This window comes from Gavialis gangeticus, unplaced genomic scaffold (genome assembly GCF_001723915.1).
Source record: "Gavialis gangeticus isolate Ggan-Ray unplaced genomic scaffold, GavGan_comp1, whole genome shotgun sequence".
Taxonomy (NCBI): domain Eukaryota; kingdom Metazoa; phylum Chordata; order Crocodylia; family Gavialidae; genus Gavialis; species Gavialis gangeticus.
Genome location: NW_017729026.1, coordinates 10,602,322 through 10,615,942, shown reverse-complemented (window position 1 = coordinate 10,615,942; position 13,621 = coordinate 10,602,322). Strand labels below are relative to the sequence as shown.

The 13,621-nt window shown below is 42.2% G+C and overlaps 1 protein-coding gene across 1 annotated transcript in view; it reads left to right on the top strand.

The window, feature by feature from the left end:
• Positions 1–13,621, top strand: part of NKAIN2 (Sodium/potassium transporting ATPase interacting 2) — a 1,199,564-nt gene that overhangs the window by 1,170,252 nt on the left and 15,691 nt on the right. Inside the window, exon 6 of the mRNA XM_019520021.1 lies at positions 7,377–7,458. Coding sequence (XP_019375566.1) covers positions 7,377–7,458 — 82 coding nt within the window. The remainder of the gene's footprint in view (positions 1–7,376; positions 7,459–13,621) is intronic.

Sequence of the window (13,621 nt, the reverse complement as noted above, 5' to 3'; positions counted from 1 at the left end):
CCGTTGTGTCCCCTATGCTGTGTTCCCCACGGATTTTAACCCAGAGGGTCTCCAGTCATCCACCCTGGTTGCGAACATCAGCTTGCAGGGACTTGTAGCTTTCCTTAACATAGAGAGCTACAACCCTGCCCCTTTTATATACTCAATCTCTCCTGTACAAGGTATAGCCATCTATACCCGTGGTCCAGTCATGGGTGGAGTCCCACCAGGTCTCTGTTATCCCTATGATGTCGTAATTATTTGCATTAAGCAGGAGGACGAGTTCCTGCTGCTTATTCCCTAAGCTCCTGGCATTTGTGTACAGGCAGGCAAGTGTCCCCTTGGGGGCTCTTGCCTTGCCCACAGATTGTACCAGGGTTGAGGCAGGGGTGGGCTCCCTTAAATGCCTTGGTCTGCTGGCTTTTCAAGGGTTGCTCACACCTTGCCTTAAGTCCTGCCCTTTGTAATAAGGGAAACCAATCTTTCTCCCTCTTCTTTTGGGTAGCCTTTCAAATATTTGAAAACAGTTATCATGTGTTCCCTTGATCTACTTTTCTCTAAAGTAATCGTAACTTTTCCTATTTGGCTTACATTCCAAATCTTTTCATCAACTTGTTCACTGGCCTCCAACCTCCTTCATTTCTCTACATCCTTAAAATGAGGTGCGTCAAATTACACATCATAGCCAAACAGAAACCTAACCAGCTTCAGTTAATGAAACCCAAAACTGTATTTCTGTATGTGTTGGTCTGTCTGTCTGTATGTGGGTGATAGCATTTTATTGATGACTCAGGATAAGTTTGTGAATCACTGAGTGCATCTGCACATGCAGTGGACTGTGCAGTTGCTACTTGCTTAAGTAAGTACTAAATGACTACACAGTAATCAGCATTAATGTGCAGTCCCATCGCTGAACGGTTATCTTTAGCTGCTACTGTGCAATTGCAATGAGCTATGGCATCTCATGTAGACACACTGAGTGCATCTGCACATGCAGTGGACTGCGCAGTTGCTACTTGCTTAAGCAAGTACTAAATGACTACACAGTAATCAGCATTACTGTGCAGTCCCATCGCTGAATGGTTATCTTTAGCTGCTACTGTGCAGTTGCAATGAGCTATGGCATCTTGTGTAGACACACCCACTGTAACCTCCAGAGATTTCTTAGCCAAGTATCCCCGTTGCGTATTTGTGCATTTGGGTTTCTCCTCTATGTGCACATATGTCCAATTTGAATTTCACTTTTTGTCTAATAACCCACCCTCTACTTTGTTGAGATCCCTTTTCATTTTAGTCCCATCCTCTAAAACATTTGCAGCCCATTTCAGTTTTACACACATTTGATCAGTAACCTCTCAATCTCTGAATCCCACTCATTAATAAACATGTGAAACAGCACTGGACCCAGAACAAACTTCTGTGGGACCTGTGTCCTACCTCCTGTGGGACTTCTTCACTTGTAGTAATTCAACAGAGTATGTATTTAATAGCCATTCTATCTACCACATATTTCTCCATCTTACTTCTGAAAATACTATATCAAAAGTCAAAATCATAGTAAAGTCCAGTTTCTTTGGATTTGGAAGAAATAAGTGAAATCTTCAGAGAGAGAAGTGGAGTCGGGCAAGGGAGTGCTTGATCATTGTATCAAAGCTGACAAATGGGCTAATTAACCCATTTCAGTTATGGATTAATTAAGCTGGAAAAGTATAGTTGTTCAGCTCAGAGGGTGTCAGAACTGAAGAAGTAAAATTTGAAATGGGGTAGTTAACCCAGTCATGGGATTTCCATAGATGCTCCAGGCTGCCAAACCAGGGGTGAAGGAAATGGATGCAGAGGGTGAGCCAGGCTGGAGGGGCTAGAGGGCTGCACTTTCAGTGGGAGAGAGGAACCAAAGTCACAAAGGTCACAAGCATTAATGGAGACATTCACTAACAATTTCAGTGGTAAGGAAGGAAGAAGAGGGCTGGGAGCAGATGAGACATCATGGACTGAAAATGAAAATATGATGATGTACATGGCTACTGCCCAGACTTCCTTCTTGTCCTCTATGCAGTCTGTAACCTTTTATGTTTAGTCTGCATTGATTTTAAATCCTACTAAGATTTAATGAGAGCCATAATGTCAATATTACTTCTATGGGCATACAATCTAATTGACTTTGTTAAACGTCCTGGGTCAGATCCTAAGCCAGTATAAATTGTCATTGCTGCACTGAAGTCAAGAGAGCTATGACAATTTATGCTAGCCAAGGACATGGATTCTTCTGTTTCTATTACTCATTCTCTTGCAAAATATCTTTAGGATCCTTCAAATTATTTGCTAGAGGAGGATGCCCAATCTCCTGTTTTGTTTTGCTTTCCTTTTAACATTCTTCCTTTGTTTCATGCGTATGCATATTTTTTATATTTAACATCACATTATTTCCTTCCTATTTTATCCATCTGTTTATTTCAGCTATTTCTTTGTTCTTCTCTGCTGATCTTCAAAGACTTCTGATTCTCATATATAGGCCCATTTTAACGGACCCCACTTGTTTTCTGGTGTACACATCCCATCTTAATAGGCCCTTTACACTCCAACAAATTTCCAACAACTAAAGAGGAGAAACAAATATAGACTTACAAACCCACTCCAGGAGCTCACACACATTTAAGTCAGTGAAAGTTGTGACTGCGTGTAAGGCCCACGAGATCAGATCCTTAGACAGCATTTATTAATAGAAAATATGTCTCTTATTTTGTACCATATTCCCTTGAAAAAGTTCATAGTTCTTTTGTAAACCTTACACCAAAAGAGCAGAATAATATCAGTGAGGCAAGAAAGAGCTTCAGAGCCCCAAAAAGAAAAGCAAGGCACTCATTTTTAATATGGTAATGCTCTCATTTATTCCTAAAAAATTAAGGCAGGTTACTTAGAAAGAAGGTAATCTCAGCTGTTGCTGAGATGCGTGAATGGGCTTGTATGTGTTCATGTGTGTTACAAAAAACATGATTAAAGATCTGATTTGTGAAGGATGGTATGTAAAATAAAAATAAGATACAGTGGGGAAAAATGTGTTTGATGGATAAGGTTAGGAATGGAAGCATCTGTAGTCATTCAGCTAATGAACCTTATTTTATTCATCTCATGTTACTGCTGCCAGGAGCATAGCAGTAGTATGACACTTTTAGTGACCTTTCAGGCACAGCCAGGATAAAATGCCCAGCAGAAAGGGCAGCATTTTTGCATGCTTTGAAAAACTAGCTCATAGTCCACAGGGAGCTTTTAGCAGAGTCTGGGCACCACAGGCTTTGCAGTGCTAACTGAGATGCTGCCACCATGAAGAAAATCTACTGCAAAAGAAATTACTGACACTTTCCACATTGGAGTTTACATCTTATTACCCACCCTTTCCAGTTCACTTGCAAAGTTGTGCATAAGGAGCCATTGTACAACTTTAACAAGGGCACAATCATGTTCGCCCCACTATCGTGATCTGATTATGTAAATGGGGAGGTTCTACTGCCTGCTTCAAACAGAAACGCCTTTCCAAACCCATCTTGTTTGTCACTGCGTAGTCTGGCCTGTTTCCACTCTGAGTTTCCTTTGTTCAACAGGATAGAGACACAGACATAACAACCATGGAGAAATAAGGTGCATACATTACTCTCATATGCCCACAAAATCTCCTTTAATTGCTGGGATCCTGTTTCTTATCAATTTAGTTTAGCTTACTGGAAATAGGGTGACTACCCATCCCTAATTCGGTGAGATAATCATGAAATGGGAACCTCAAGTCCTGGTCCTAGGCTGCATGACTCTGGGACAACATTTGTCCTGGATTCTCAGTGTCATACAAGGATCCAGCTTTTCCGTTCCCCATGGGAAATGGTGGAATGCTGCCAGCCTGCAAGGGGCTGCTTGGGGCTGCCAGGAGTGAGACTCTGCGGGGGGAGAGGAGGCACCACATGCATATGCATGCCTGCACATATGCACATGGCTGGGAATACAGCCAGGAAGCATGGACAGCAGCTCCCTGCACGTAGGTCTATAGGGGAGGGGGTAACATGCTGAGGGATGGTGTAAGGCAGGGGCTGGGGGTGTTGCCCAGCCAGGACAGTGCATCTGACCTGGGGTTGGGACAGGGAACAGGATGGAGCCACAGGGGGCTCATCCAGCGGGCAGGAGAGGCAATGCTGTCCACTGCTGTGCTCATTCCTGGAAGGCATGTATCCCCTCAGATTTGTGCATGGGGTGGGAGCAGTTGCAGGCTGTGCTGCAGACTCAGGGCTCCCCACCCTGCTGCCCTCCCCACAGAAGCCCTGCGCCACCATGGCAAGGCACCCCCTGCCTGCCTGGTAACAGCAGCATGCAGTCAACATGGAGCTCCTGGGGGAAGGGCAGCAGGACAAGGAGCTCCAAGACCACAGCAGACAGCCCACATCTGACCCCACTCCACTCGGCTTCCCTGCTGACTCACTGCCGGCAGAGGAGGTGGAGGGGTGGGGAGGGGATAGGCAGGCATGCATTCTGGCAGGGGCAACATGTAGGGGATGCACACGGGTGCATGTGCACCCCTGCAAAAAGGTGCAGCCAACACTGTCGGCAGTTCGTGCAGATAGTCACTGCTCATCACCCCACTACCGACACCGCCAGTGGCAACTGCCGGCAATCAACAATCACCGCTGGCTGATGAGAACACTGCCAGTGGTGCCTGTGGGTGGTCCCCAGGCCCTGGCCAACGCTCATCACCTTCCCCCCCCCCACCAACAGTGCCGTCAACATGTGTGGGAGCTCTGCGCTTACCGCTGCCACGCTCCTGCCACCACCACTGTGCTCCCACCACCACCAGCACAGCTGTGCCACCCCAGCCACCAGGGGCATGTGCCGTTCATGCATTCTGCCTTCCCATTTTGAAATGGTGGTCACCCTAACTGGATATGGTCCTAGAAATTCCTGTCAAGATCTGTCTTCCTATATTTTTAAAACAGAGCATCTGTGTCTGTGACATTAGCAGCCTTCGGTTATTATTTACAGCAGGGTGCAGAGCCCTATCATCCAGCCCATGATGCTACCCATGAATCTTGGACAGGCTCCACATTCAGCAAGCACCAGCCCCAGCCCAAGGGTACATTACATGTAGCATACAGAGACCGGGCCATTGCGCATGCTACATGCAATGTCTGCAACAAACTGGCTTCACATGCTGGATCCAGCACACATGGCAGTTAGTAGACTGATCCAGCCCACAGACTGGCCCTATGACAGTCATCCTGCCTGCAAGACCTAATGATTTTGATATGCTGATCTATAGCTCACCACGACATGTGCCACTGAAAACATACACAAGATATATAGCAAGGGAAACGGATTATTAGTTGGCACTAATTTATACCATATAAGTCTCTACTCCCAAAAGTTTACAGTCTGAATTCTGGGCAAGATTGAAAAGAAAAAAGGGAGCATTTATACAAAAAAAATATTCACTGCAATCAGTCCAGCAGTCTTTCACACCCATCTTGTTATGTTGCTATGTTTGAAAAAGAGCTCACTCATTTCTTCTAAATCTGGTACATCCTTCTGCCTACTCTTGTAATAAAATCATAATCCTGTGTTTATTACGTGGGTCAGCTTCCAAGGAAATATTTATGATTTCACAAAGTTAACATAATGTTTGCATATTTAAGGATGATTGAAATACACAGTCTATACAAAGGGCTGCAAGGAAGACCTTCATTGATAATATAAGGGGGTGAGGTTGCCATATTAATGGGATAATGTACAAGAAGGATAGGTATATTGTGTAAGAGGGGTGACTAGGAAAATTGTAGATTGGAGCACTGTGTAATTATGTCAGGGAGTGAAAAGTTGTCTTGTGAGAAGTGGAGCTGTTGACCACAGTTCTTACCTCAGAGGTTTAATCAGTCTTTTAAATATGCCTGATCTAAATCATTAAATGCCTTGAAGGTAAGGAGTGAGTCTGATGATTTGGGGAACATATCTGTATAATTTAGGAATTGTGTGTGACGTTATATACTCCGTTGATGAATCTTTTATCAAGCTACAAACCCCATTTTTGAACATGTAGCCATGAGCTTTCTCTGTGATCCCTTTCTCTCCATCTTGGCCAGACCCAGCACACTGGATCAGGTCAGCAGATGTAACCACCCCAGCAGGAGGTCTGGCCTGCAGATCAGCTCTGGATCACTCCTCCAACCTGAATGGTTGAGTGTAACTTGGGTAGATATTAGGAATATCTTTCTAATCTAAGGCTAGTTAAACATTACAATAGGCTAACTAGCAAGGTTGTGGAATCTCCTTCAGTGGTAGTTTTAAGTAACTAGAAAAGCACTTTTCTGCAATAATCTAATCATACTTTATCCTGCTTCAGATCTGAATGATGGACTAGATGTCCTCCTAAGGTCCCTTACAGTCTTACATTTCTACGGTTCTGTGGACACTTAAAGGAAAAGTCCAATGTACTCCTGGTAGCCTCTGTTGCTGAGGACAAACAGTAGTGTTTTGTAATAGCTGGCATCTTCTAAAAGCTGTTCACCTTATGCTTGGAGGTCATTTAAAAGTTGGTTGTGTTCATGTTTAAGTATGATATATATATATATGTACCATATGCTTAAGTATGGCATACACTTGAGTCAAAGTTATTCATAAACATGATTTGCCAGATCTGTTATTTAAGCTGTCCAATGTGTCTCAAAGGAGATGTGACTATACTACCTTGAAAATGATTTAAAATAAATACAGAGAGCCCATGGTGCACAGGCAGTGATGTGAATTAGAAAATAACTCCCCATTCATAAACTTCCACTGTCCAGGGAGAGATCCCATTTTCCTTTGAATTGTGAAGTCCCATTTCTAATGTGCAGATAAATTGTTCCAAGCCTCGGCTTTTGCATTTCAACTCAAATGTCAAAGCAGGGAATCAGAAACTTCTGTCTCTCAAACAAATAGGATCAATGCGCTTTCTTCTCTAGATCACTGAACCACAGTATGTCAACAAGCCTGACACAGTAATCACAGTCAGCTGCAGTGCATTCATGCCAATAAATAAATGGTTTGCAGTATTTGTAATATCTGAATAAAATGTAATTTTTATACTCCAGTGAGGTGGTCTATTTGAGAAAAATGTAATGTGATATATAATTCTCTCTTGTGGAGAGAAAGATTTTTTATATCCAGCATTGTCTGTTGCTGATGAATTATAAAATCATTATCTAAAAGATACTGCCTTTTATCCATTTTTTAACTTCTTCTTTTTTTGCGATCTCTACAATTAGTCACTCTAATTTTAATAGATTATTCCTGAGTCTTTCCAAAGTAGTCTGTGTGGAAGTTTGATGATAGTTACTGTCTCTTCTGAAAAGATGCTGTTAATGAAAGCAATTTTTCCTTTTCAGTTGATTTCATAGGTGGATTTGATTCTTACGGCTATCAAGGCCCACAGAAGACATCTCATTTACAGCTACAGCCCATGTATATGTAAGTACTAAACTTCTGAGATATTCTGTGGAATGCCAAGTAGATATTAAAGGATCAACAAGCTGAAAGATGAGGTGATTTAAAAATTCAGGATTGGCAGAGCCATTTGTTCGAAGACAGAATTCTAGCTATACACTTTGATTCTACAGTTACCCTTTTGTTGCATCATGATTCTTTCTTACGGTAGTACACAATGCATCACACGTGTTTAAAATACAATGAGGTCCTGACCTGGATTTTATTTAACCCTCATCAGGAAAATTCCCAGTTGAAGTCAGTCAGATTTGCTTGGGTAAGGACTAGAAAAAATCCGGCTAAGGCTTTGGCTCATCAGTGTTTAGTCTGGTTTAGCACAGATTTGGAAACTAGTTCATTTAGCAACATGTCTGCCATTAGTATTATTAGAACATCAAGTCACTGAGGCACTTTGCTTTGTCTGCTGTTGCCTTTCTCTTTTTTAAATTTCAATGGCACATTGCCTTGAAATCAGTTTGAATAAAATACTGCATTTTAACTGTGCTGTGAGTGTTACAGTTCTGTCTACTGTCTAGAAATAGAATATGATGATATTTTGGGATTAAATAGAAAATAAAATGTCAGCACATGCATGTGATTGGAGCAGATTCACAGAAGAGTTCATGCCCATTCTTAGATTGCAGCACAAAACTGATTTACAAACATCATCTGTATCAGTGCCAAGCAGAAAACAAGGGACAGATTCATTATCGCCCTAAGGAGTCCTGCCTCTCAACGTACCATACAGTTTTCACCTATTGTATTTTGGATTTTGTTTAATAAAACCAGCTCATTAAGGGAAAGAACAGCATGTGCCAGCTCACAAGAGGGCATCATTTACTTTGTCCTTTCTCTGTCCCAGTCACTTCTTTTGAAGGAGAGAACTAAATATAGATAAAGAGCATCAATTCAGTCATGATCTCCATTCAGACCATAATGTCACATCAATGGAAACATTAAACTAAACCTTTAATCCCTTAAAGTAAATCTGCTGATGAATTAGCAGCCCAATTTATTTATGTTGTGCTGGTATTTACTTTTTACTGGTTGTGAACCCTATGTTAGAAAGTGCTTAGGACCTGGCCTTTGGGATGCATGGTAGGTGTTGTTTATTATGTCTTAAATTACACTAGTGCATAATGCCAATGCCAGCCTAACTTCAGCTTCCCATCTGTCTGCACTCAAATAAAAATTTTTCACCTGTACTCTTGGCAAGAGTGTTGTACATTTAGAAAATGTTATTTCCTTCCTCGTACCATGTGTGGTTCATAGGTACTTAGAACAATTCTAATCCTATTTCTCTCTCAGTTTACTATACCTTGCCATCAACATATGGAGCCCTCTAGCTGAGATATTATCTCATTCTCTTTACGTTCTCGGTGTTTCTCCTTTAAGAACAGTTGATTGCATTTACAGAGCCTCCTACCACTGACAGGAAAGAAAGCTGGAGCTATAGAGAGAAGCCAAAATAAATTTCTAAGCTTGTAGCTGAGACAAAGAAACAAACGATGTACCTTAAAAAAGGAATTCTCTTTCATTTCAGTGCTGCGTTCTTACTAGAGTCTAGGTCATTTCACTGCTCATTGTGAGACAGACATCAGTAACTTAATGATATATCCAGTAAACCCACAGAAGGCACACTGTCATGTCGCAGTGACAATCAAAGATGCTTAGCATTTCCTTCTCACTGTACAGTGTGTGATTAGAGCACTATGCAATTCCTACACTCTGTTGTGTTTAACCATCTTTGACAGTATGTGGCAACAGCCTTATATTGCAGAAAGCTAAAAGAGCCTAGAAACACATGCTTGTATATACTGAAGTAACATACTGCCTTCCGCTTTGATTACTAGATGATAATAGCATAATACATTCAGATTTCAGCTTGTAGCACTCTTTACAGCAGAAAACCTTAATGAAAATCACAACTCAGAAATGATAACAGTAGACTGCCTTACTGCTTTGTGTCTTTTGCTGCCCCGTTTTCCATTGGAGAACATCATCCTATTTGCCCCATATTATTAGCCCTTGTTGGGAAGAAGAACTTTTTAAAAATCTGGACTTCACCCTACGATTTGTTACTAAAGTATTTTGTGCTTCACAAACAGTCGATACCCTTAGGAGGCAGAACAGGGATCTACAGGGATTATTAAATACAAGGAACTAGAATACAAGAGGGGAAGAGACAACCTAGGGTCATTGCATCCAGTCTGCCAATACTGCAGGTACTCGGGAAATCTAACTGCATTCACAAGCTCCATCTTAAAACTAGCTTGATTTTTTGCCCCTCCAATGACTGTTCCAGAACCTCACTACTCTGATGGTTGGAAACCTTCATCTAAATTGCCAGTCTGAATCTCTTCATAGCTAGTTTATTCCTCTTGGTTCTTGGGCCCACCTTGTCCTTTAGCTTAAATAGCCGTCTCCTTCCCTGCTGTTTGTCCTCCTGATATATTTACAGAGAACAATCACATCCCCTTTCAGCCTTCCTTTTTGCTAGGCTAAAAAATCTAATTTCTTCTAATTTTCTGTCAAAAGAAGGGCTCTCCATTCCCCTGAGCATCCTAGTAGCCCTTGTCGGCACCTGTTCCAGTCTGAATTCTTCTTTCTTGACACTGGGTAGCTGGAATTGTACATAGTATTCCAGATGAGGACTTACCGCTGTGTTGTACAACGGCAAGAATACATCTCTACCAGAAATGCCTTATATGTCACTGAAATGCATCCACCATTCAGCTGGAGCGTAGCAGCTTTTAAACAAGACACAGAGATTCTACACAGAAGTGCAGTGAGAAAAGGGAAGAAGAGCAGTGAGTTGAGCTGAAGCTGCAGGGGAAAATTTAGATAGGCAGAACATCATTACCTAAAGTCAGAGTGTGGTCTGCACATGGGAGTTACTGTGCAGATGAAATGTTAATGTGGGGCAACTACATCCCCCTCCCACCTAAACTGAAATCAAACACAAACCATGGGTTCCTTATTGACTTTTTATGAAAGCATCACAGTTTCACTTAATATTATGCTGGATCCTAGGCTCAGCACTGAACAACATCACCTATTGAATCAGCAGCTCCAGTGCTGTCACCTCTGAGGGGTTCTTTTGGCACTGTGGTATTAGTCCATCCCACTGCTGCTTAGTTTCTGAAATCTTCCAGCATGACAGTGCGGTACTTCCTGCCCATATAGATTTAATAAGATCCCTTTCTTCAAAGCATAAGTTGATAGCTGGCAGGAATTGACTAAATACATGACACCAGACCAGTCCCAGGTCAAGGCATCCCTTGGGCAGTGCAAAACTTCCACATGGCCTCCAGAGCAAGAAAATGTCCTAACAGAGAGGGGGTGTGACCTTACATCTGATGCCTTCAGGCTGCTGGAGTGGCCCCTTGGAACTGTGGGCAGAAGGACATAAATAAAAAATAAAGTGTTGTGAGGTTGCTTTAATTTATGTAAAGGAACAGAAATAGGGTACCCACTGATGTATCCCCAGAATACAGAACATCCCCTTGGTGAGGGGCAGGACCACCAGCCCCCTTGGCCAATCAGTGGTGAGGGGCAGGGCCACCGGGCCCCTTGGCCAAGCAGCAGCAGGGGCCAGGGACACCACAAAAAGGCCACCTCCCTTCCTCCCTGGCTGGCTGGAAACCCAGCTCCTCTTGGCTATGCACTACCCTACCTCCTGGCATAGCCAATAGAATCACAAGGACAAATGATTGACATATATTTCCACCAATAAAGTGACAAAAGGACTTTTTGCAGTCCATTCCTCATTCAGAATGGGGACAAAGGGTCTAGAAACAGGACAGTCCGATATAAAACAGGACCAATGGCCACCCTAAATAGAAAGGAAATTTAGCACCATCTTCACACTCTCTTCCCTTCAGTATCACACTGAGAGCAGCTTAGCTGGACTGAACTAGATGCACTGCGAGCTACTGAAACATTGTTTTTATGCAGAGATCTGGCTTTTCTCTGATGTGCTAGTTATGAGCAACCACCAGAATCAAAAGAAGGGTTATAATTATGTCACCATAGCAAGGTGGGGACCCAGATATATGAGGCACTGTAGAGAGACAAAAAACATCTGGTATCTGTTTGGAAGAACTTTCTAAGACAGTGGCAAATTTCAAGGATCTGAGCTGATGTCTGGCCACTCCTGTGCGATGTCCAGAAGTCTTTTTGAAATGCAAATTCAAAAAGCGTGGTTTTCAATAAGGAGTGAGGAGATTCTCCCACATATTGAAATGTTTAGCCCATATCAAGCAACACTGCAAACCTTAATGACACCTATGCAGTCCATCAGGCTCCACTGGCATGCTGTTCCCAAGGATGAATTCAGTTATCACGATGAGAGAATGATATAAACACAGATGTTTAATTCTGTCCTGGTTAGATTGGTTTAATTCAAAGTGATTTCAACCAGAAAGCTTCACCTTCTTCTGCATTTTCATTGTTCTGTGAAAGGGGTTGGCAAGGTACAGCCCAAGAGCCAAATCTGCAGAGCCAGAGGACTGGGTAGTAAGGAGGTGTAAAAGGGTCAAGCACCAGAAAGCCACACTCCCACCACTGACACTTCTCCATCCCACCCTCCTGCTCCTTCTCCTGCAACTGCAGCTTGGGCACAGCTTCCAGCTAGTGGGGAGCTGTGCTGGGGCCAGGCAGCTTCCAGCTACACCCATGCCACTGCTAGGAGGCTGGGGAGGGCAACGAGAAGTTTCCAGCTGCCCAGCCCTGGCATGGCTCCCTACTAGCTGGAACCTGCACCCACGCCACCACTGGGGAGAAGCAGCAGCAGTGTAAGCACAGGTCCCAGCAGCCTGTCCCCAGTGCAGGGGCAGACGAATCACCCTAATGCTGATGTACTGCCACAGTCCCCCCAGCCCATGTCAGACCAGAGCTGGGTTTTTCCAACTCATGGCTTATAAAGGCTATGAGATGCTGGATGCTGTTCTAGGGAAAGGTGGATTCTCACTGCCCAGTGACCACTGAAACATGTTGAATTTTTGCTAAATATAGTTGTTATGCTAATTTTGGTATTTCCTTTTGCTATCTAGAAGGACATGCTATATCTATGCACATTTAAAAAGCAGAATCTAAATTATTTTTACATTTTTATGTTAGAAAAATTATTTTGTTACTGAAAGATTATTAATCTTTTACTCATCTGTGTTAAGATTTATTTGTACAGGTACTGAAATGTCATTAAAGTGCACAAAAACATTTCTTATTAATTATGTGAATCTACTTTAAATGAGCTCTAGATACATTAGAAAAATAGTTTACCAAACTAAGTTTGGAACTAACAAACTCATTTGAGAAAAGCATTATCTAAAGCTAATTGGCTTAACTAATTGTTTCTGGTTACCACATTCTTAAAGACTTCAGAATTAATAAATCTCATCCTCTCTTACCTAATTTTTATTCATGTATAGTAAGAGGGAAAACAAGTTTTCCTGTTCTATCAATTTCCTGTCAGTTTCTCAACATTGAATAAACTGGTCATTGCACTGAACCAGTTGAGCAAACTGAAATAAGAAAGTACCTAGTGGTATAACCAGTGACTTTCACCAGTTCAATGGTTTGTTTTTCTTTAAAACCTGAGTACAAAGCATATACCATTTAATATTTTTAACTTTATGTCAGTAATTTCATTAGACGTTAAAAACAGATTATTGGGCTTAACATCGGTTGTCCTCATTTCAAATTTAAATTTAAGTGGATTTATTTTTAAAAGAAAAATGTATTTCATTTAAATTTTAAAAAATCAATTTTAATAAAAAACATGATCAGCTTTCTCCTCCCCTCTCACTTCCCTGTTTGTGTTATGCATATGTTGTGGGGGAGGAGGAGTAAGTAGTAACAATGTGTCCTGTGAGAAGGGTGATGGCAAAGCAGGAACGGTGCAGCGCAAGCTCCAGAAGCATGAATTTGAGCCTTGCTCTAGACTTGTGCTGATGTTTGCCTAAGTGATAGAGCTGGAAGTGGCTACCTGGTCACTTGAGCTGGAGAGTCAACAAATGCTAGCTACATCACTCCCTTGTGTGCCATTTGGCTACAGACACTGGTGTGCTTTAACCACAGTAGCCTAATAAGCCATTTAGGTTATGGGAGACCCTTGACTTTTTTAATTAACTTACTTTATGATGTT